This window comes from Porites lutea, chromosome 7 (assembly GCF_958299795.1).
Source record: "Porites lutea chromosome 7, jaPorLute2.1, whole genome shotgun sequence".
In the NCBI taxonomy this organism is placed as follows: Eukaryota; Metazoa; Cnidaria; class Anthozoa; order Scleractinia; family Poritidae; genus Porites; species Porites lutea.
The window spans coordinates 5,440,118-5,462,749 of NC_133207.1; the positions used below are offsets into that span (position 1 = coordinate 5,440,118).

The window sequence follows — 22,632 nt, forward strand, 5'->3', positions numbered from 1 at the left end:
TTTAATGTTTGGAAAGGAAAAGGAGGAATTTAAAGGGACTGTTTCACGGCAAGTTGATTTTGTAAATTAAACCACTGTAGGGCCTCTTTGGATAGCAGTTTTTATCTTGTACAAAAACTGAAGGAGTTACCCTATTCTCGGTTTTCACTCACGTGAGAAAGTAGAAATAAAAGTGGAAACCTTTTAATACAGGAGGTCTAGAATCTGGGAAATGAAAGAAGATAAATATACAAAAAGCCTTGCCAAGAATCAGGTCTATGCAATAGTTCATATGCGAGATATTCGGAAAAACGTTTTACCCAAATTTATAAAGCTTTGTATGGAGACGCCATATTTGTGTCCCTTTCAGGGGCACATAATGGCCGCAGGAAACCAACAGAAACATCTGTTTTTGAGTTTTCGTACTTATGCGTGAATTCTTCGCTTGAGGAACTCATAACGATTAAAGTAATATTCATTCTAAGACAAGGAACGTTTAGATAGCAAAATCTCCAAAAAACCGTGATGTTTTTAACCCACATGAGAGCTTTCCCGGCCGTCAGCTAAATGCCGCGTTACGCAAATTCCTGGAAATTAAAGTGTCCTGTATCGCAAAAAAAAGAACCCTTTTGAACCGAAATTTTTTTGTACAAAGGTTTTAAAGTGCTCTAGTATCACATGAAAGTAGAAACGCAGAAGAAGCGATAGTTTCTTAGTTTGAATTTTGGTGACGTCATGTGAAAACCAAGAATTGAACTATCTATCTGGGGGTCCTTATTATCTATGGAACTTGAGAAATTACGTGTGAGTGACGAAGTCACAGCTTCGTGTCATTCAAATATTTTTACAATTTAATATATTCCCTTGTTAACTGGGCAAATAGGTTTTCAAAATCTTCACGTTTGTCCAACAGTGCCTTCTTTTTCGTATATTTGCAAGGTTCTTTGTGCCTTATTTTCATCAGTTATTTTCGTGTTTCAACGAGTTTTGTGGCAGTTCCCACTGTTTGAATTTTGATAAATTTCGTGTCAGCACCTTTGCAAGTGAGTATTAATTGCCCATCTTCCCTTCCGCCTGCAACTTAAAACCGCAAACTTAAAACTTTACTTTAAACGGTTTGCGGCGGTCTGCACCATCGGAATCCGTTTGCGTTGGACAGTATTAGTAACTAGTAGTCAGACCATCCCAGAAGCCACGAGTGGAAGTCAGTTTCCAGTTTGTTTGTTGTCCGGTAATGTTATGTTTGTTAGTTGTCTCAATGCAGCCAGTCAGTTTAATCGCATCGCTGTTTTAATCTTTGTCTGAGTTCTCAGGGGCACACAACGACAATTTTCGGAAAACATCTGTTCGGAAGACGATTTGATATGTAGAATTTTCGTAACATGTTTTGTAAAATTTCTTGCTTGCCTGCCTCTCCTAGGATTTTCGAACATCTAAAAAATGGTATAATTGCCTATTTTTAACGGATTTTTACCCTAAAAAGGTCACCTAGAATTTTCGGGAGCCTTTTTTCTGGCTGGAATTTTCGAACGGGTAAGTTTTGATCCCTATAATTTTCGGATCACTAGGCTTTCAGCTAGGAAGTCCGAACTGATGAAAAATGTTTAGGGGATAAAAATATGCCTATATCTACCATTTAAATACTAAAATACGTTTAACAATGCTATGTTTAAGTGGTTTTGAACTATATTCTCGTTGGGTGCCCCTGAGTTCCTTGGATTCAAATTCCAGTTTAAATTTCTTGCAAATTTGCAGTGCTAAGTTGCATTTCATATCAGACCTTATGCCTTTCGAGTTGCTGAGTTTGGGCTAGTTTGTCTTTCGAAACTACTCAAGCTTCTGCGCCATGCCTTGAAACGAAGCTTAGCTCATTCATAATTTTAGTACTCCAAGATCAGTCTTCAGAGTTCAAAACCATTGAAATGTCGTCAATACGAAAGACTCATGAATTCACAACAATTTATCGGAAAGTTAGTTTCCGCCCTTTCTTCTTCTGGGACAAATTGTCGCATGCAGTATAGATCGGCACTCTTTTGATCAACGATTACTTGTCGATTAATGATTACATTCCAGAGATAATGGGGCTTCAAGGGTTCTAAATCTGTTTTGATTCGTACTAAGGCGTTTATGTCGACTATAGCCACAGCCAGTTAGTTTAAAGTTTGTAAGGGTGAAACGAAGAGTCGACAGCCCTATCATACTGTGTAACTGCTCACAAAGTGATGATCAGTGATCAGGTTTTCGGCCAAAATGAAACCTTCCTTGTAGGAGGCAGCATGGCCGAGTGGTTAAAGCGCTGGAATTGCAATTTGGAGGCCCCGCATTCAAGTCCCGCCCTGACCGCTAGCTGGAAAGCAAGCATGTAGATAGCCAGCTGGTTTGCCTCCGGCAAAATGGTATCCTTCACCCTGTTAAGTTTAATTTGAATTATTTGTTTCAGGCATTTGCTTGGCCCCACAAGCATTAGTGCTATAAAATACTGCCGAGGGTAAACAAAGAAAATTACTATTATAATAATTATTGTTCCTTAATTTAGGGCTTGAGTAAACTGATGAAGGATGTATGATTAGACACCAAAATTCAGTAAGTAATTATGGGCACCTACGGACGGAATCAAATCGTTGGTTTTCTCACAAAATCGTCGCATAGCAAGAATTGTTTTGCGTGTTCACGCTACTATGGGCTCAGCACAACGTCAAGGACGACGGAAACGAGAAAATAACAACTGAACGTAAAACACACTCAGTTTTTGAGACAGGTTTCTTTGCCTGCCTTCCACGACCAAGTACGACCAACGTTGTCAGACTTGATTGAAATGGCAATGCGATCGCCGCGACTTCGATTTCGTCGGAAATATCAATACAGAGGATCAGCTGTTCTTTTTTTTTTTTTTTTTTTTTTTCGATTTATGGGTATGCACTGTGCGTACAATGACAGTAAGAGTCAACGTTTCAAGGCTACTGAGGTGGTTAAGTTAAATACGTTGAGATAAATAAAGTCACCTAACCAGCTTTTGTCACGCTACTGATTCTGCCTTATTTGAGACAACCAAAAGTTAGTAATTCAATATTGACCACGCCAATAGTACAGTGATTCATGTCTGTATCTTTCTGGACCTCGAAAAGACTATGAAAAGGCTGTCCACCATGCCTTACTGCTATTACTGCTATTTAAATCGATTATGACGGTATAACTGGCCCCAAAGGAGAGTGGCTAATGTCATACCTTAGTGGTCGTGCCTACATAATTTTGTGTTGTAGTGAATGACCGTAAGTTGGGTGAGACATTGGTATGAAGTGGTGTACCCCAGAGGACCATTTTAGGTCCCTTATTATTTTCACTGCACATTCATGACTTTTCGAATTTCGACTCGTTCAGCTTGGCTGAGAATTTTTACTACCACTATGGGCATCACCTATGCTGACAATGATATCAACTGAATGAGCGGCTTAATTTTGGTCTGAACAAGATCTATGTTTGGCTTGAAGGTATCAAGCTCACCTCCGAGAAATCCGTCCTCAGGGTGGATTTGAATTAAGAAATCCAAATCCGGATTTTTTGGATTTCCCTTTTTGTCGTTCGATTGGGAAATCCGAAAAAGGATTTGCAAAACTGTTCTCGTGAATAGCGGTCTTCTTTTTACTAATTATGCGTGTGCATGCAAGACCGCTTTTCCTAAGGACAGTTTTTCAAATCCTTTTTCGGATTTCCCAATCGAACGGTAAAAAGGAAAATCCTTAAACAAATATTTCAGCGTTGAAATCCGTTTTCGGATTTCGCGTTGGATTGCAAATCCGAAATCCGGATTTTAAAATATAAATCCAGATTTCCCAATCGAACGCACCCTAAGTATAGAATTATTCACCAGTCGAAGAGAAATTTCGTATTTCCAAGCAACCATGTAATGTTTTATTTATGATATAAACACCAATGAAATACCAAACCATTTCACTTTAATAGCTTTTTCTGTGAAAGGCGCGATTTATTATATAGCCCGATAGCATCGGTGATCTTTTCATATGTGAAGATAACATGTTCTCGCGCGAAAGCTCACCTGGTACTTCATTGGTGTTTATACTTAAATAAAAGGTATTTATGAACTCTATTTTCGGACATAAGAGTGACCTTAAGATACACCTTTTCTGCCTACGGGTACGGGTAAGCGAACATGCTTGCCAAGTACTTAGAAAAGGAAACCATTATTTCCCAGACGTCATAGTGGCATCATTCTACCCGGTACCCTACCCGTTTCTTCGGGGTAAGAGGCAATCTACGGGCTACGCGTACGGGTAAATTATTCGTACCATGGGTTCCTGTCGTACCCGTACTCGGAAACGGTGTATCGTAAGGACTCCAACACGATAACATGGCCTCCAGGCCAACACGTTGAGGATATTATATCGATAACGAGAGACACAAATCTCTCTTGACACTTAAAAACTAGAGATAACAACTAATATAAGTGAAAAGCTGAAAAAGCCAACAATTTTCTTTTTCTTTTTCAGCTGAGATTCAAGTTCATCTTCGCAACAGAACACCTGGTAAACCGGAAGAACGATATAGTCGATGGATTCCAAACGACTCTTGACGATCACTTTTTTGTGGTTGATTGTTTGCTGTGATCTTTTAGACCCAGCTCGGGGATATGAGCGACCAGGTCTTACGAGAAGACGAACGCCGACAAAAAAACCTACAAAAAAACCTAAAAAGCAGAAGGCAAGGGGACATGAATTCCTTGCAATGTTATTGGTAAGTATGTACCAGGTGTAACGGCTTACCCTTTTAGATATAATTTTCACAGAAAAGTTACCCTTTCGCACTGATTTAGACTTCTGCAAATGCACTGCCTCGTAAATACGAATAAATCACTAATCCAGAAAGTTTTCTTGACATTTTCGCAGCCACAAAATGCGTCCGTTGGCCCTTTTCGTTCCCTTTACAAACTGAAAAGACATATTTGCCTTCCCTTCCATAAACTTCAACTAGTGAAATCTGAAATCCCTACCATATTATATATCAGGGGCATGTAGACGACGCAGTCATATATTATCATGTAGAAAACATAAATGGTAACAGAGTCCGCTAATAAGTGATTTATGGCCACATACAATTCTCTAGTAAAGAACAAATAATACGGAGTATAGGGTATTGGAAAACGTCCTACTCTCCCTCCCCACTTTGTACCTCTCAGTTAAACCAAGATTTTGCCCTAAGAGAGAACTTAGTGTTGACATTAGGTTAGGGGAGGGATAGTGTCAGGGGCAGTGTCCCTGAATCGTATAAGTTCAGCCCACCCACCCCTCTCTTAACACAACAATTAGTCCAAAGTGAGAATTTAGTTTAAAGTTTGAGTAAGGGGAGGGGTAGGTTGGCAATGTCTTTGAATCGCATGGAGCGTTTTTACTTGAAATCACGGCGGCTATGTTGGTGATCCACTTTTTTGTTACAATAAATTTGCATAGATGACGGCCTCGCGAGTGCACGCGCTCTACAGCATACCGAACCGTACAATAGGCTTTTGCATGATGGCGTCATTTTATTACTATGACCAGAATCCTTCAGCGTTTTGCTTTCTTCTGCAAATTAGGACACGTGGAAATGTGTTGTTTTACCTACTAAACTTTATTCTTATTTTTTTTTCTGACAGCAAAAGTTGGCGGCTAAAATGACTGAAAATGCCACTCAGAATCCCATGCAATCGGTAAGTAGCATGCTCGCGGACGACTAGTGTTTACTTTATTGCAGACTGAAAAGCGACGCTTGCAAGACAGCTTCTTTAAACATGTCGCTGAAACCAATTTTGCATAAATTATTCCTGGCAATTCTCAATAACTGCCACTCAGATGTGATGCTTCCAATGCCTTTTGTCAGGCAGCCAATCAGAGCATTTTACTAGAACAAAACAGCAGGATACTACTTAACGGTATTCATTATGGGGTCTTTACGCAGACTTCCCTTCACCGTGTAAAGAAAACAGATTATAAAGTTTATGAAAATGGACGCCATCTTGGACTTTAGAGACGATTCCGACTAAAAATAATAACATTGGATGATTAAGCATTTTTTTATGCCAGAGGTTTAGTTTATTTTATAGCCATATACTTTGCTACTTTCGGGGATAGTTTATAGGTTTTTTCTGCTCAAAAGGGAGAATAAACAAACAGACAAAAAAACGTAAAATGTCTTGACCGCGTTTTAGTAAGACGTCATATCTCAGTAACCATAGCAACCATCTGGCGCCAAATGTCTAGGAAGATAGAATAAAAGTCTGCTAAAGAGAAAAAGTTCCTCCCTAATGTTGTTTTGGAAAAAAAATCTTGGAAACCTCCCCTTCTCCATCCCCCAACTTCTTAGTCCAAAACAAAATTTCCCTCTGCCGCGCCCGCCTATTGGCACTAGAAACATTGTTCTGCCCTCACTTATTTATTCGTTATTTTTTTTCTTTTCTTTGGATAGAAAACAAATGGGACACGGAGTAACCCTCGCAGGAGCCTTCGGAAGACAACGCGTAGCCTTGAATGAACTTTCGCAAGATGAACATTAAGAACTTATCACAATGTTGATCGCTTCGTTTATTATCAAAACCTTTATAAAAGCCCACGTTCAATATATCAAAATTCTAAGACCACTCCGAGGCTTTCTGGTCATATTTCTAGATTTGGTTTGGTTTTCTTTGTACTCAATAACAAAAGTCTCTTTTGGGAATTGCGAGACAATTGCAATTTTGACCCTCAAGCCTCGGAGTCATGTTAGAACTTTAATATATCGAACACAGGCTACTATGACGTTACTATAAGACCATACTAAGATTTGCAGTCACTTCGTACGTTTAGTTATCGGGGACGAAAGCTGTATTCGATTGTTTGAAAAGAAAATATCGCCTTGTGTAAGGTAATGAAAATTCCAGAATACCGCATATTTTTGCTTTTGGAATCCAGAATCCTAGACTTTGAAATCCAGCTAAGGATTAGAATCAAGAATCCCAAGTTCCAGTGATTAGAAATCCGGACTCCAGTGCCTGAAATCCAGAATTCACATCGTGAATTTGCAATCCACAGTGCGGGATCTAGAATCTAAGGCTGTCTTAGATTTCCTTACACGGGGTAAAAAACAGTTTTGTTTTCAGTTCAGGAACAAAGGAACGGTATAAATTTAGCTGTGTGCGTCGCCCTGTGCATATAGCCCGACTCATTAGCAATGCTACACCAACACTAATGAGTTGAGTGGACGCAGCCATAGCATCTTATGAAAACTGCTCGGAGCTGTTTTCGTTAACTCTACGCACGCTATTGGAAAAAGTGTAAGTTAAAAACGTCCTTTCATTTTTTTTTTTTAATAATAAGGTATTTATAGAGTTTTGATTGACTTGATTGGACTAGAGTTCTTAAGGCCACTGTATATACCTTCCTTCCGATAATCGGTTGTTTATGCGCCATGGAGATTAAACTTGATTTGCTTCTGTTTTTTTGTAGACCGGGAACAATGCTCTATTAATGCGCAGTTTCTCCCTGTGTTTGCGGCAAAGTATATAAAAAAAGTTGTAATTAGAATTATTGTTCCTTAATAAAAACTCTTCCTGATGTGGTTTCTTTATGTGCTTAACAGGTATTTTTTATTTAGGTAGGTATTTTATTTTTCTAGGTATCTATAGGTACAATTCTTGTGTTTCTTTTTGGGAAATTTGTTAACAATTATTTATCAGCGAGATAGTAACTTTTCGAATGGCCTGTACAGTGGCCCTAAATAAAATATTAAAAACAAACAAACAAACAAACAATAATTCGAACGCAATGATTGAATGATAGAATAAATATTGAACTCCGATCAGCAAAACATAGCAATTTTTCATTAAGGAGCTTAGGGCCTTTTTACATGAAGGTGGGGGACCCCAGGTAAGTGAGGTAACCCGCCTGTCCACATAATCCCTCATTTTAATTTGATCACGTTTACATGATAGGTGGGGTGACCCGCCGCATGTCACTTCACCTATCTGGGGTCCCCCACCTCCATGTAAACAGGCCCTTAGGACCGGTTCGCCTTTCAGACTCCGCACTTCACATTAGCCGAATCAAATTCAGTGAATTATGTTCACGTGCAGTGCGGAATCTGAATCAATTCGAAACAGCTAATTGAAATTGCATCGGCCCAGACGTTCATAACGCCTGACTCAGCCGGGACTAACGGATGTGGACCAGCGTTGATTCAGACGCCGAACTTCAAATGAGCCGAATTATATGCATAAAGTTTTATAACATAGTTTACCGAAACCCGCCATTTTCCCCTCTTTAAGTTTAGTTCAACTGGGATAAAGATCGACATGGAGGTGGGGGACCCCAGGTAGGTGAGGTAACCCGCTTAGGTGGGGTAACCCAATTGTCCACATAATAAAATGAGAAATTATATGGACAGACAGGTTACCCTGCCCCCCCCCCCCCCTCCCCCCCGAACCCCCATGTAAACAGGCCATTAGTAGCAAAACGGAGTCATCGTAGAAATGGACTATAAGCAATTGACGCCACTGCCAAATGACGATATTTTGCTCACCGTCGCCCAATAATCGCTGTTCTTTATTATTGCCAGCACTGTCCAGTGTTACACGGGGAACTTTGCAACTTTTTTGTTTTTTGCGACATTGTTTCGAATTGTTACAACAATTGCCTTAAAAATCGTCGTTGCAATCGTTTCTTGCAATACAATGTAAGCTCTCGTAAGCGGACACTTTCGGGACGCGGAAAAGGTGTTCGTACCTGGACCTGGCCGCTTACGAGAATGTAAAAATACAGGGTTTGTGCAGGAGTTGAGAAAAACGGACTTTTGTAAAGGTGGCCGTAAGTGGAGCTGTTTGCTTACCAGAGTGTCAGTTACGAGAGCTTCCACGGTAATACGTTGTTATCTGCAGAATGCACCAACGGCAACATTTAATGAACAATTTCCATAAAAATTTACTTCTACATCATCCAAATTTATTATCGCTGTTTCTTTTCCGAACAAATCCACACGACTGCTATATAATTTTAAATGCACTGAAAGAGCTTTCAACGAGGAAGTTAATGTAAGACCTTTTTTCTCAGTGATAAATAACAAGACCAATATTGTTTTTTTCTCAAGAATAAAATATTTACCAAGATGAAACGGTGAAATTTGCAATTATATCGCCTGACTCCAAGGGGAAATGTGTTACCCACGTGACATTACATCACCTATTTCTAATTCTCAGGTTGTTACTCGCGTTACGGTGTGCTTTTACAATTGTATAACATGCACATCTTCATGGTTATATTTCTGATTTGACGGTGGCCTCTACGCCAAATGGTATCATCTACTTTCAAGGTAAGTATTATCTTAAAGCCGTTTATTTTTCGCAAAGTCAGAAAAGGCGGTGAAAGCGCTTTTCTCTTGTAGATTTGCAAAATTGTGAACATACAATGTAACTTGCAATCTTTCCAAATATAGGGATACAAAGTCCATAAAATACACCTCCCTACAATACTCCCATTTTTTAAAAAAGCCGAAATTAGAAACCCGTACTTGATGGACAGGCTTTAAGTTGAAAGAAAAGACTTAGTAAGTCTTGAAGACTGGAAGACCCAGACTGGAGTTCTGATTGTCCATGTCGGAGAACGCATAAACCGGGAAAAGGAAACCACTCCCACCCGGCTTGTCTGCCTTCCCTGTTTAGTCTTGTATGTTTAGTTACCGGGGTTTACATTGTCACCGGCAGGAAGCCATGAAAGGTGAAAAGGTGCATGGTTGCTTTAACTCTCCAAAAACCTCCTTTCACTTGCATAATGTAAATTTTAGCCCAGTGGAAGGGAATGAAGCAAAGTACAAGGCAGGCTTTTTCACGGGTATAAAAACGTCAACACCACGATTCAAATCAAATCGTTTTTGGATTGTTGTCCAACCGGTTCCCAACGTTTCTGGGGTACAGTTCATTTCCATTTATTATTCCAAATACACAAGTTCTCGGAAACAAAAAAAAAACACGAAAACTTCTTGGCTTTTCCCGCTGTGCACTGGAAACTAAAACGCTGCAAAAGCAGTCCACAAAAACACTCAAAGATTCCCGTAGCTTAGGACTCATCTGGCAGCAAACAGACTCCTAAGGCCAAAGTGTCTTTTACAACAGTACTTCAATGAATGCCAGACTGTTCCTCTCATGTTTGTTACCTATACAGGGATTTTGGTGATGGCGCTTTGAATAGCTTTAACTAGCGAGTCCACACAATCAGTTGGCGGCCTTGAGCCCAAAATTGATCCACTCTTTGGGGATTGTTTTTGGGAGCCACTCTGGACTTTCTCCCTTTTCCGACCAGCAACGCTGTCATCATCCTTGCTAGGTCCTGGCACATCAGACGATGCGGATGCTCCTTTAGAACTGGTTTGTTCTTCGCCTTCTAACGTTCTCCTTCGCTTTTTCACCGGCTCCGCCTCTCCACCTGTCTTCTTGTCCTCGGACTCTTCGTTTTTCTGCTGTTGCTCAGTCTCGCTCGAAGGGCGCGCGTGGCCTTTGCATTTTCTTGTTTTTTGTTTTGATACCTGCGACAGACTGACAGAAGTGCATCAAGACTCGGCTGTAGTAGTGGGCTGATGTCGGACTTCTGCGGCGCCCGAACAGAGAACAGTAGAGACATTGCTCGGAGTTCCTGCGAAATTTTATTGCTGTTAGGAACGTCTCTATAGTAATACTGAAAAACACCTCCTGTTGTGTGAAAGTACTGCTCATTAGGCTTTGTTTGACAGAGCACGCTGAAGTATGGAAGGCAGCGTGGCCGAGTGGTTAGAGCGCTGGACTTGCAATTCGGAGGCACCGAGTTCAAGTCCCGCTCCAACCGCTAACTGGATTTGTTCACGGTAGTCCCGAGTTCAAATCCTCGGCCGCGTTTGTAATTAGCCAGCTGGTTTGCCTCCTGCCAGTTGGGATTCTTAACCCTGCTAAGTTTTATTTTGGATTATTTGTTTAAGGCATTTGCTCGGCCCCACTAGCATTAGCGCTTTAAATAGTGCCGAAGCTAAATAACAGAACTATTATTACTATTATTATTATTACATTGAGTTTCAATCATAGACACAGCCATAAAAGCAATTTAAGTACTGAGTAAGGGATAAGTAGTACACAGAAGTAGATGTACCAGCGCTCTAACCGACTGATCTACGAGGCAGGCCAATAGCGCTATCCAGATTAAGAGGCCAGATTGAGAGCATTTAGACACTGAAGTTTCAGGTTAAAACCAATCTATCCGAACAACTTACCGCAGTAAGTCTCTTGGCTATAACACACAGATCCGCGTCACTCGCCTTCTCCGCTGCAGGTCTGTCGGCAATTACTGTCGTTACAAGTGTCTTGACTAAGTTAGTCCACTGATTTACCAACACCTGCTTAGACACCTGTGAGGGAGGCAAAAGGAAGGAGAACAAAAGGTTTGAAAACTGCAACCTGAACTGACTACTCTTCAGTTAATAAACTTCCTCATGTTTGGGGACCCAAAATTATTATACTGAACAGCAACTTGGTGTGGCTCAAAAAGAGGTAGTGGGTGACAAAGTGCTCCACTGAAACTTAAAAGGTCAGCCCTATGTACTCCTGGATTTTTGTGAGCTAAAGAAAACCTACCAGCAGGGTGGTACACCGACGGCATCGAGGAGGGAGTTGGGCCTCCTCCCAGGGCCGACTGTGACCGTTCTTGGGTAAATATGCACAGACCGATATAGGGGAGGGAGTTGGTCCTCCCCTCAGGGTCGGCTGTGACCAATCGTGGGCCTCCCTGAGGCCCCCACTAACCTATATGTACATCCCAGGAGTACAAAATGTCGAGTCTATGGGGGCAAAAGTCTGAAAAGTGTGACGCGAGGAGCACTTCATCCCCATTCCCAATTTTTATTGAAAATACACTACTGACTTCAGAGAAAAATTGTAAGAAGTAACTAAATAGATGTCATATCATTGCCTCGAGTTGAAACTCTTAACTGAAAAGGACATCAACGTGTCGACGCAGAAATTGATTATGACTATACATAAGTTGCTTACAATAATACTGTCTTTAACTAATTAATAAGTTATATACATAAAATGATTACTACTTGACAACATGGCACTTAATTAAGGTTTCGCAAGTCCTATGTCCACTAAAATAAAATAAAACAAAGTGAAGGGTGGGATGGGAGGGAATTTGAAAAGAAACTTCAAGACATTGTGCTTGGCCGTGAAGAAAAAACAGAGTGACGAAGCACATGGGAATGCAAGTTAAGAGTGCCATGTGATTGGTCAAATAAACAATGAAGAGTTCGTAAAGGTTGCACGTGAAAATCTCTGAACATAGGACAAACAAGTGTTGCTCATTAACTAAAATTCATTTTCGTTGATCAATTAATCATGATAAACGAAAGCAGGTAACAGGGTGGAGCAACCTATTCCTGATGCTAAAGTAAAGGGCCGGGGTCCGGGACCGATGATTTCTCCCTGCTAATATGAGCATGACCCCGTGGCTACTTTCACAACGGAAACAATGGAAAATAGAACCAACAGTAAGCAGCAGGGCTGTCAATTAAGGGCCGGGGACCCGGGCCGAAAATTTCTCCCTGCTAATATGAGCATGACCCCGTGGCTACTTTCACAATGGAAACAATGGAAAAAAGAACCAAAAGTAAGCAGCAGGGCTGTCAATTAAGGGCCGGGGACCCGGGCCGAAAATTTCTCCCTGCTAATATGAGCATGACCCCGTGGCTACTTTCACAATGAAAACAATGGAAAATAGAACCAAAAGTAAGCAGCAGGGCTGTCAATTAAGGGCCGGGGACCCGGCCGAAAATTTCTCCCTGCTAATATGAGCATGACCCCGTGGCTACTTTCACAATCGAAACAATGGAAACAATGGAAAATATAACTTAAAGTAAGCAGCAGGGCTGTAAAAGAAGGGACGGGGTCCCGGGCCGATGATTTCTCGCTGCTAATATGAGCATGAACACGTGGCTACTTATGGATAATTGAACCAAAAGTTCATCCCAGCTTTTGACATGCCCGCCAATTAACGCCATTCCTGCCAAGTAACCATTCATTTAGAACAAAAGACACGACTTACCTCACCAGCCTTCTGGTACACTTCCATCCAGAGCTTGCTAAAGTAAGTGAAGTGAAGCGAAATAGCTTCCACCGCAAGAAGGCAGCCTAAAACACGAACGCAATATGACATGTTTTAAAAAGAGTACTGAACTGAGATGGGCTGGGACAGTTGCGCCCACAATGGGACCTAAACCCGGGTGTGATAAAGAAGATTTTACAACATAAATATAAAAAGTATTCTCCCTAGTGGCCCTCTAAAAACAAAATTGATAATAATAAATTAAAACAGTCGTGATAAAAAGCCTATTAACAAATAGTAATTATAATAAAGGATCTTAAAAATTCTAAACAAGTATTCTCCCTCCCTAGTGGCCCTCTAAAAACAAAATTGATAATAATAAAATTACAACAATCATGATAAAAAGCTTATTTACAAATAGTGATTATAATAAAAGGTTCTTAAAAATTCTATAGATTTAAAAAATTAAGAGATATAAACACGGAAGTGAATACATTGGTAAAAAAGGGAATCCAATCTACAATGATATTTACAAAAAGCACGGATTTTTAAAAATCAGAATAACTTTTTAACTTTAAAATTATCCACCGTATAGTTTGAGGCGACGTTATTAGCTTATAATTTATGCGAATAGAAGAAATCAATGGGATTAAGGGTTATCCATCCAATGTAAAAGCTATCAGCGAACAACTGTTAATAATAATTTTGGAGATCGAGAAAGAGTCATCGGTTTCGTCGCAAAGCTCCCTCCGAGACCTGCATAATTTTTCAAATTTGGTCAGCGCCAGTTGGCTATGAAAAACTTGACGGGTGATTTAGGCCAAAGAGAAGCGGAAAATATTTTGAAAGAATTACAGTAAGATATGTATCTGCTTCTTGCTGGAAAAGCATACGAGGATAAGTGCAAAACCTTTCTTCTGAAAATGAGTTTTATTTGCACGAGAACAAAGAATCTTTTTCATATCAAGAGCTCCGCACTTAGCCTCGCAATGAAACAGAGGATTGGCGCAACTGGGAATTGGCTTAATTATTTACGGTGCTAACTACGGGCCATAGCATCAAGAGCCATAATCCCATTATGGCTCTCGATGGCATGTAGTAAGAACAGCACAATTATTTACAGCACTTACTAGTTAGTCTAGGGTTTTACCCACTTTTTGCCATTGGAACTCACGTTATCTCCACTATCAAATGCAGGAGCTTGGAAATTTTGCTTGATTGGTAATTCTTGGGGTTGAACGCGTAGTTAAGATATAAAGAGCGTGAGTAATTAAGTTTCTAACAACAGCGCAAAGGCTGGCAATCGGAACTCAACGTAAATCAACTCAGACGAAATAAACGTCTCCTTTTTGGAGTAAGGACACCGACCTGGAGGAGACGTTTTGTTCCAGTGCTGATGGGAGCCATGGATGATAGGAATAATCGCTTCTGAGAAGTCGTTCGGGTACAGGATCAACATGGCGTTCAGTACCTCTGCCAAAGAAACAAAATCATTGCTTTCTTGTCAACACCATTGTGGGATAAAGACAAAATATTCCAGTGTTCATAACTGTGCACGCAATTAAGCGAATTTATAAGATGCCAACGACACATTAGGTGTTCACCTAGGCAAGACTGTCTCACTTCCTTAGGAGTATAAGAGTTCAACAAAGAAAGGAGTTTTTGTGCCACATCCAATCTCTTTGTCCAGGTTGAAAGGCTATTGCGGACATCTGAAATACAACAAACAGACACAGATAAATCGTAAACAATATAGAAATTGCACACTGAACGAAACATTGAAGTTTTCTAGCGCTAGCATTTAGCTTTGATAAGAGAACAGCATTTGCTTGCTCTCTTAGGACACTTTCCATTTGTCAGAACTAACCGGCCTGACCATTCCAGTCATAATGAGAATTTCACTTTAATCAAAACTATCCAGCCAGATCAGTCAAGTGCTTTAAATAGCATGCACGAAGGGGCTGGTGTTTCAACAAAAACTGTTGGAAAAAAGCGCAGGCTAACCAGTCGGCGCTATTGGTGGAGTTAGAGACAGCTGTTGGGGAGAAGAGCGTCTGTGTAGTTAGTAGAATAAGCGGGGGGAATGCTGTTGCTTTTTGGCGACGGAGAAGTTTGGTAAGAAAAAAAAAAGAATTGATAAAGGTGCACTAGAGCCAAAGGCCCAAACGGCAGGATAGCATCCCGGATTCCTTAGAATGAAACATGCCCAGGAGTATTGCTACTCCCCCCTTGGACAGGATGCTAGTCCATCGCAGGGTTACCCCCCACCAATATGTCGCCGGTACACATTTATACACCTGGGTGAAGGGAGACAAAGTGGACTAAAGTTCCTTGTCTAAGGAAACAACGCGACGGGCGAGGCTTGAACCCGGACCTCCAGATCCGGAGTTCGAGGTGTTAACCGCTTGGCCACACATGCCTCCACAAGAAGTTTGGGAGCTAGTGAAACTGAATTCGAGATTTTTCCTCGTGGCATAACAATCCCACCAGCTTCGCTGGCTAGGCAGAGGGACATAATTTAAGAGTTTACCTTGTTTGCAAAAAAATAACAACAACAACAAAAAACAAACAAACAAACGAAAACGCACTTGTAGCTTGATACACGCGGCATGTATACTGTAAAGTAAACCATACATTGTTTAACTATAGTACCTGGTCTGTTGCTATGCGGCCGGCAGCACACCAGCAAGTTATGTAATATCATAAGCACTTCTGTCAGGTCTCCCGTTACGTGACAGGCCGTGGCCTCGTGGTAGATCATGTGAAGGGTGGTGAATGCCTGTTTGATAATAAACACTTAATGACTGGCCTCCCGCGTCGGGAAACAAAATTAACTGTTTCACTCGGGACCAGTCAGTCAGTAATTTCTTATATAGCTGGAAATTCATTACACCTCACTGTAACGGCGGTCGTCGGTCAACATTCTCGCACTCCTACATTTTCCTAGATTTCCTAGATTTTGCAATGTTGCCCGCTAAGAGATTTTGGCGGGAAAGAGTTTCATTGTTAGATGTCATATGACCTCGAAGTAACCAATGACAGCGCGCGCTGTTGGGAAAACAGTTTCCGGCTATATAACAGTACGGAATGATGTTACGATAACTAAGAAATACTCTTCCAATGTAAAGACATTCTGCGATCTAAAGATGGAAGAAAGAATCTTAACTTCCACCTGACTTTGCCATGTACTAGTAAGTGCAAAAATACCGGTTAAATGTCTAACGACTGTCAAACTAATACAATAAAACTGTATAATTATCTGCCTCTTGGTTTGAACTTTTTAGGAGAAAAATGTTTTTGTGGCTTTTGCTAATTCATAAGTCTTGAAATTGTGTCCACTAAACGTCTCATATAAGGACTTGCTTGAACAAAACTTTATCTAAATAATCGCCCCTGTATATTTTCCTTTCCAACCAAATTTCGCCTTCCTGCATTAGTGACTATTCATAATTCTATTAAAAGAGCAGTCAACAGAATTGTCTGTTCACAGACCTTGTACCTTTCTCTTAAAGGAAAGTCGAGCGCTCCTAAGGAAATAAAAATCGAAGGGAATTTACTTGCCGCTAGAGTAATAAGTAGGGATGGGTACAGGAAACTTGCTTTTTTTTCTCGCGCTTCGCGTTGATGCACTTCAGCTGTGCGCGTTTAATTCCTCGAAGAAGGGGAAATACATCAAAAGAAAAGACTATCAACTGACTAGAGTTGAAGTGCAATTTAGTCTTACATCTGACAGTGTCAAAAGTCCCTGGTTGGCAACCACTGTTAATCTGTCCTCTTCGGTCTGAAGCAAGATTTTGTAGGCACTACAAGGGAACCAAAAAAACGGTTACTAGCTGTACAATCACTCTGTTCATGTCGTTGCGCATATCCAGTGATCGAATTTCACCCCTGGTTTAAAATCTGTTCTCTTTTACAGTCATCTCGTTCTAAAACGGACACCTTTGGGATCGGCACTATGTTCCGTCTTAGAAAGATGTCAGAGAGTCAACAAAGGGACTCTTTACATTAAGGGGGGGGGGGGGGGAGCAGATAGGTGGGGTAACCCGCCTGGGCATTCAATCCCTCATATGGTCACCCCAACTATCATGCGAACGTGATCAAATCAAAATGAGCGATTATATGGACAGGCCGGTTATCTAACCTACCTGGGCTCCAACACCTCCATGTAAACAGGCCCTAAAAGGAGCAAGAAAGTCAGGGGCCAACTCTAAGTGTCCATTTTAGGGAGGTGTTCGTTACGAGAGAGTTGACTGAATCTCAACAGAGTCGAAATATATAAGATAATGTATTTATACCTTATAAGCGTTGTCCACGATGCGCCAGGGTCCAGTACGCTCTGATACAGTGCAATGGTGTCTTTTCTGAAGGCCGCCTCAAACGCTTCTTCTTCTTTAGTTTTCTCCCTCGACGGGTCACACGTCACACCAGCAAATAAACGCAGGAGAGCAAACAGCTCTTCCACTGCCTGTAAAGGGAAAAATATAAAACATTTAAAATTCCTTCCGAAGATTGAGTTGATCAAGTGTTTAAGAAAACAACAAAAGAACTTTGAATCATCTCTACACTTTCACATGGCAGTATTTAGTTAGTATGTAGTTCTAACTTATGAGGCTGCGGGAAGAAGTCCTATGTGCGACCATTCAAATGAAACCTCTTTATCAGTACTTTCACATATGGCGTTTTTTTACTATGTTGTAAAAAAAGAAAAAAATATGACTTATTACTTCTAATAACTTCTAACTTCTCACACTTAAAGCTAACTTCTCACATTTAACTCTGAGTCTGTGGTTGAAATCCACGAGTGAGACCATCCGAAACCTCTTTGGTAGTTTTGGCATTACTTTTGCATGGTTGTGTTTGTTTCTCAGCGTTTTACAAAATGAAATTTGAATTTGTTTTAAATTTTGGGAAAGAAATGGTCCACCCTTTAGGTCCCAAGAATGATCAACATCAAATCACAGGGGCGGGGGGGGGGGGGGGGGGGGGGACTCCGATATAAAAGGGGCAAGGATGCTCGTAGAAAAGTTTGAAGTAAAACCAGAAAGGAGGCCAATCTGGGCGTGGCCCCTTATGTCTAAATATAATGGCGTTTTGTCCAGTGCGCCCTACAGAACTGAGGAAGTGAGACCAAAATCCGAAATTTACTCCCCTAAGCGAGACGACGAGCATCCCCGCCCCTTTCATATGGGTGATATGGCTTCCCCATCCCCCCCCCCCCCCCCCCCCCTAACCCGGCATCAAATTTCTTCTAACGATATCAATACCTGTGGGTACTGGTTCATGCGAGTGGTGAGATTCTCAAAAGCCCACTTCATATTGGAATGAGTGGAGAGCTGGCGTGTGAACGAAGGAGAGTGCTCACAGCACAACCGCAGTAGACCATAATAAGCAGGTAGAACATTCCTGTTAAACGTCAGTACTTCAGGTTCGTCACTAGAGCTGAAAAAATAAAACACAGTGAACAAAATAGTTAGAATGTAATGGTGGTGTTGAGATGAATGCAGATTCAGTTAAAGGGTTGCATGAGCGAAAACAAGGGTCAAATTAATGGAAAACGTATAACAACACAAATGCAACCAAAGTAAAAGTCCACAAATCGACTAGTTCATAAAACTTTACTAACGATAAACGCAAACCAATTGATCGCAAACATGAATTTTCCGTCTTCACAGTAGGAGAGTACTATTTCGGTTGGACCAAACTGATCCAGTCGCAATACACAGGACCACACTTGTAACTCTTGGATATCTAAATTCAATTAATTTTTCCATCTTTCAAATGACCAGGTTAAAAAGTCGGTAACAACTTAAAGAAAGCAAATTCCATCTACATTGTAAAGAACCGTTGATCCGCAAAGCAAGAAAAAAAAATCGACATGAAAAAAGTTTTGTGCTGAAAGTTGTTTTAAACCTCTCCACGCCATTATTATGTACCGGCAGGTTTTGCTAGACAAACTATGACTAGGAATTTTGAAGGACCCAACACGAGTAACATAAACAAAGCACTTGAACAATGGATACACAGAATTAATTAAGAGGGCAACTCACAGAATGTGGTTGAGCGGAATGTTGGTGGCAACGTGGTTATTTTCCGTAATAAAGTCGATATTTTCCTCACAGCCAATGCAAGCGTGAAACCAAAAGATCAACAGGGCCTAAAAAAAGAAAAATAATAATGCCTTACAATTTAACCCACAACTTCAAATGGCTATTCGTGGGCATTAAGCAGAGGTGATCTATTTGGGAAAAAATTAGCCACACCAGTAAGCAGAAACAGTAGGTTTACTGAGATATCGTCGCGTGTTTAGCAAGTATAAACATTCAACTTGTACAACTTAGTTTTCTACTCCTTTTCTTTAAAATGACAGGCTGACAAGAAATAGCCTTCATATAGTAAATTTGTAGCGTGATTGCTAAACTGAATAATAACAAATTTTACTTAAAACAAATAATAAAGAGAAAATTAAGGGACCGTTACGGTTTTGATAATACCCCCCCCCCCCCCCACCCCGCAATTTGCTAGAACAGAAAGAAAACAATTCAACACTCGTAAATGTACATGGAGAATTGGCACAAGCTTTGATACAACGGCTTCTGAGATCCCTTGGTAGACTATCTAAAAGTCCTTGTTTCCTGGTTGGTTATGCCATTTTAAAAGACTTTTCATACCTGTTTGGCGCGAAATTCACCGGTCGAAAACCCTACCGGTGACGTCATGACAGTTGACCAATAGGACGGTGTGTGATATTTCACGTCGCTTCCGACACAGCATATGTCAATCATTGTTTTAACTTATAATATGATTCAGATTCATTCACGCGAAACAAGTCGACCTCGAGACTTCGTCGCTCGCTCGGTCGCAGCGCAACCTCATGCATTGAAGCTCGCTTTGTAGCAAGTCTAATCCCTAGGGTACACAAACGTTGTTTGTGATTGGCTGATAAATGGGTAAGGCAACCAGTAGCATATAATTACTTCCACTCTTTTCCCAAATGAACCCAGAAAGTGCCTAAGCCTCCATACCTACAAACTGTGTCGCAGCAGCTTAATCGCATTATGGAATTACTAACCTGTTTGTTTGGATGTACAGCGATGTTTGGCTCTGACATGAGCGGGTGAAACAAACGCCATAACTCTGCACAATAAGGCGTGAACTAAAGACAACAGTAACAAGGAATCAAGTTCAAACTAAAATGAACGTTCATCCAATGTAATTACTTTATTCTATTAATACATGAATTACACGTTTCTATTGCTCATAGCTGACTCATGAAAACTTCGCCAAGGTCAACCTTCGCCCCTTCCTCTCTCTTTCCCTATCTTTCTCTTGCCATTGTGCCAAAATTCGTAGTACTGATGTTGGCAGTTCGCTCGCGCTTCCAGCGCGAAACGTTTTGCTAACCACGTGCCCTTATTAGATCTTACTAGAAACCTGTAGTAAAGATTCTGTTATGTGACTTGCATGGCACTTCGCAGCCTTAATCGCGTGTTTGCATTGACATTCTCATTTGTAAAGTTTTCCTGTCTGTGATAACCACACCGTCTTTGTTAGGGATCTTTAGAAAATACAACGGCGACGACGACGGCGTCGGCGACGGTAACGTCAAAAAAGCAATAGGTTTAATAAGCAAAACAACAACTCTACACGTGCATCAGGCTTGTTTTTGTAAATTTCTTTGCCATCCGTCGTTGTCGGATCGTAATGTCCCTATTATCCAGTAAGCCGGTAAGATGAAGCTAAACCTGTGGTTGTGCTTGATTGCGTGGGTGGGCAAGATGGGCATATCATCATATCACATGTCGCACTGTTTGCTGGTGCTTTAAGTTTAAATGTATGGAGAATAGCGAGAAGATATCCGTTGACAAATCAGAAAACTGTGAGAGCCTTGAACTATACGGTCGCAAGAAAACCAGCTCTGCAGCGCTCGGTCATCGCTTCTTCCCTACAAAATAACCTTAAGGCACACCTTTCGGTCGTGCTTAAAGGCTTATTATAGTTTCCCTTTATAAAATCAGTGAATGTACCTAAAATTGTAACCCACGATTTAATGGTGTTTATGCAAAGGGGTATATAAAAATATTATTTTTGTAATGATAGCAAAACTGTTTAAAATAAATAGCAACAGTCAGCATACCATTTCTTTTTCAGTGCGCGAAAGCAGGCAGTAGTTCAACACAGCAAAATAACTGACAAGCTTTGTTGTACCATGGATATTACGATCTACAACAGAGAGAGTGAGAGAAAAAAAATGAATCAGTCTAACATTCTGACAAACTGCCCACTTGCCTCTCATCTAATCTAACATAAATACCAGCTTCTCCCTTGGGACAAAACATTGGGTTAGGGGAGGGGTAGGTAGATAAAAAATTCATCGGTATAAGGTTCTGGCAAACTCCCCCACTACCCCTCTCCTAATCCAAGACTAACTCTCACTTTGCGCAAAATGTTGGGTTGGCGGAGGGGTAGGTGGGTAGAGAAAAACAAAATGAATCAGTATATAATTCTGGCAAACTGCCAACCACCCCTCCCCTAATCCAACATTCACTATTTTCATACAGCCCATAATGCACTCCCAAAATTTTGCAAAACCACTGTTTCCAATTTCTCCTGGGTATTACAGTCGTCCCAAGAAAAATCGAAGACAACGGTATGTATGTATGGTTTATGTGAAAAAGGTGAATTAACACCAGCTTCTCTTTTTGGTAAAATTAGTCATTTTCTTAACTGTTGCCGCACAAACGACAAAGAAACAAAGATAGCTGCCACAATAAAATCGTTAATTTACATGAATAAACGAGCTGTTAGTCTTAAGTAATCTCCCATGGCTGAAAGATTTTGTGTTTGTTTTTTTCGACTTCCATCCAACAAAAGGCAGTACGCTCAAGTTCCTTTCTATCTAAAACTCGAAAAGTGGTATGACTGGCCAACGTGTTATAATCAACTCCCTACAAACACAACTCTATAGACACTGATCGAATTTAACACACTAGGGATACGGAAAAGACAAGCAATTCCCACAATTTTATTGTTGTTGTAAAAATAGTAGTCGACAGCGATCTAAATGATTTCCAGTTGTTTTAGCTAACACTTTCAGACCGGGACAATAGTGGGCCAAAAACTCAAAGCAATTTAAATTCCGTCCGTAATCCACATACCGCAGTATTTTCTTGCCCTTCCAAGCAACGTTAGCAGCGTTTTGAAAATCTGTTCAAAAATACAAAACAACAATCAATAAACTGATAATTAACCGACAAAAGTGTAACAGAACAATAACGAAAACACATTCTACCAGAAACGTTTTGCACCGTACCTCGTGAAGTATGGAAAGAGCATCCTTGCTTAGCTGAAATACAAGAGATAAGACTCTTCAATGTTTCAATGTATGGACGGCATGGACATTGCTTCCAAGATTTTCGCACTCGATGGCTTTACCATCGTAATTACACCAATGACAGATGCGAAGTGGTATTAACTGTGGCGCTGAAGAATTAACGTTCTGTTCGTTTTAATACTACGCCGTACCCCGGATGTCAGGAGAGCACCAGAATGTAAATCTCTAGCTGAGCAGAGACAG

At 40.7% G+C, this 22,632-nt stretch overlaps 1 protein-coding gene and 2 long non-coding RNA genes across 3 annotated transcripts in view; 1 reads left to right on the top strand and 2 right to left on the bottom strand.

The window, feature by feature from the left end:
* The window catches only part of LOC140943945 (uncharacterized), a 21,648-nt gene extending 14,584 nt beyond the window's left edge, over positions 1-7,064 (top strand). Inside the window, exons 2-3 of the long non-coding RNA XR_012166653.1 lie at positions 4,485-4,728; positions 6,436-7,064. This is a non-coding gene — a long non-coding RNA (uncharacterized lncRNA). The remainder of the gene's footprint in view (positions 1-4,484; positions 4,729-6,435) is intronic.
* Positions 7,065-14,328: 7,264 nt separating this feature from the next.
* Positions 14,329-18,491, bottom strand: LOC140944333 (ubiquitin carboxyl-terminal hydrolase 34-like). Its single transcript, XM_073393497.1, has 6 exons — positions 18,323-18,491; positions 17,354-17,523; positions 16,783-16,861; positions 15,711-15,837; positions 14,663-14,770; positions 14,329-14,531 (listed from the first exon to the last, which is right to left on the bottom strand). Exons 1-6 carry the CDS (start codon positions 18,371-18,373, stop codon positions 14,329-14,331), a joined length of 738 nt encoding a protein of 245 aa, XP_073249598.1. The 5' UTR covers positions 18,374-18,491.
* Positions 18,492-19,111: 620 nt separating this feature from the next.
* LOC140943009 (uncharacterized) lies at positions 19,112-22,279 on the bottom strand. Its single transcript, XR_012166585.1, has 4 exons — positions 22,214-22,279; positions 21,193-21,278; positions 20,128-20,211; positions 19,112-19,212 (listed from the first exon to the last, which is right to left on the bottom strand). It is a non-coding gene; the product is annotated as an uncharacterized lncRNA (long non-coding RNA).
* Positions 22,280-22,632: the final 353 nt, after the last annotated feature.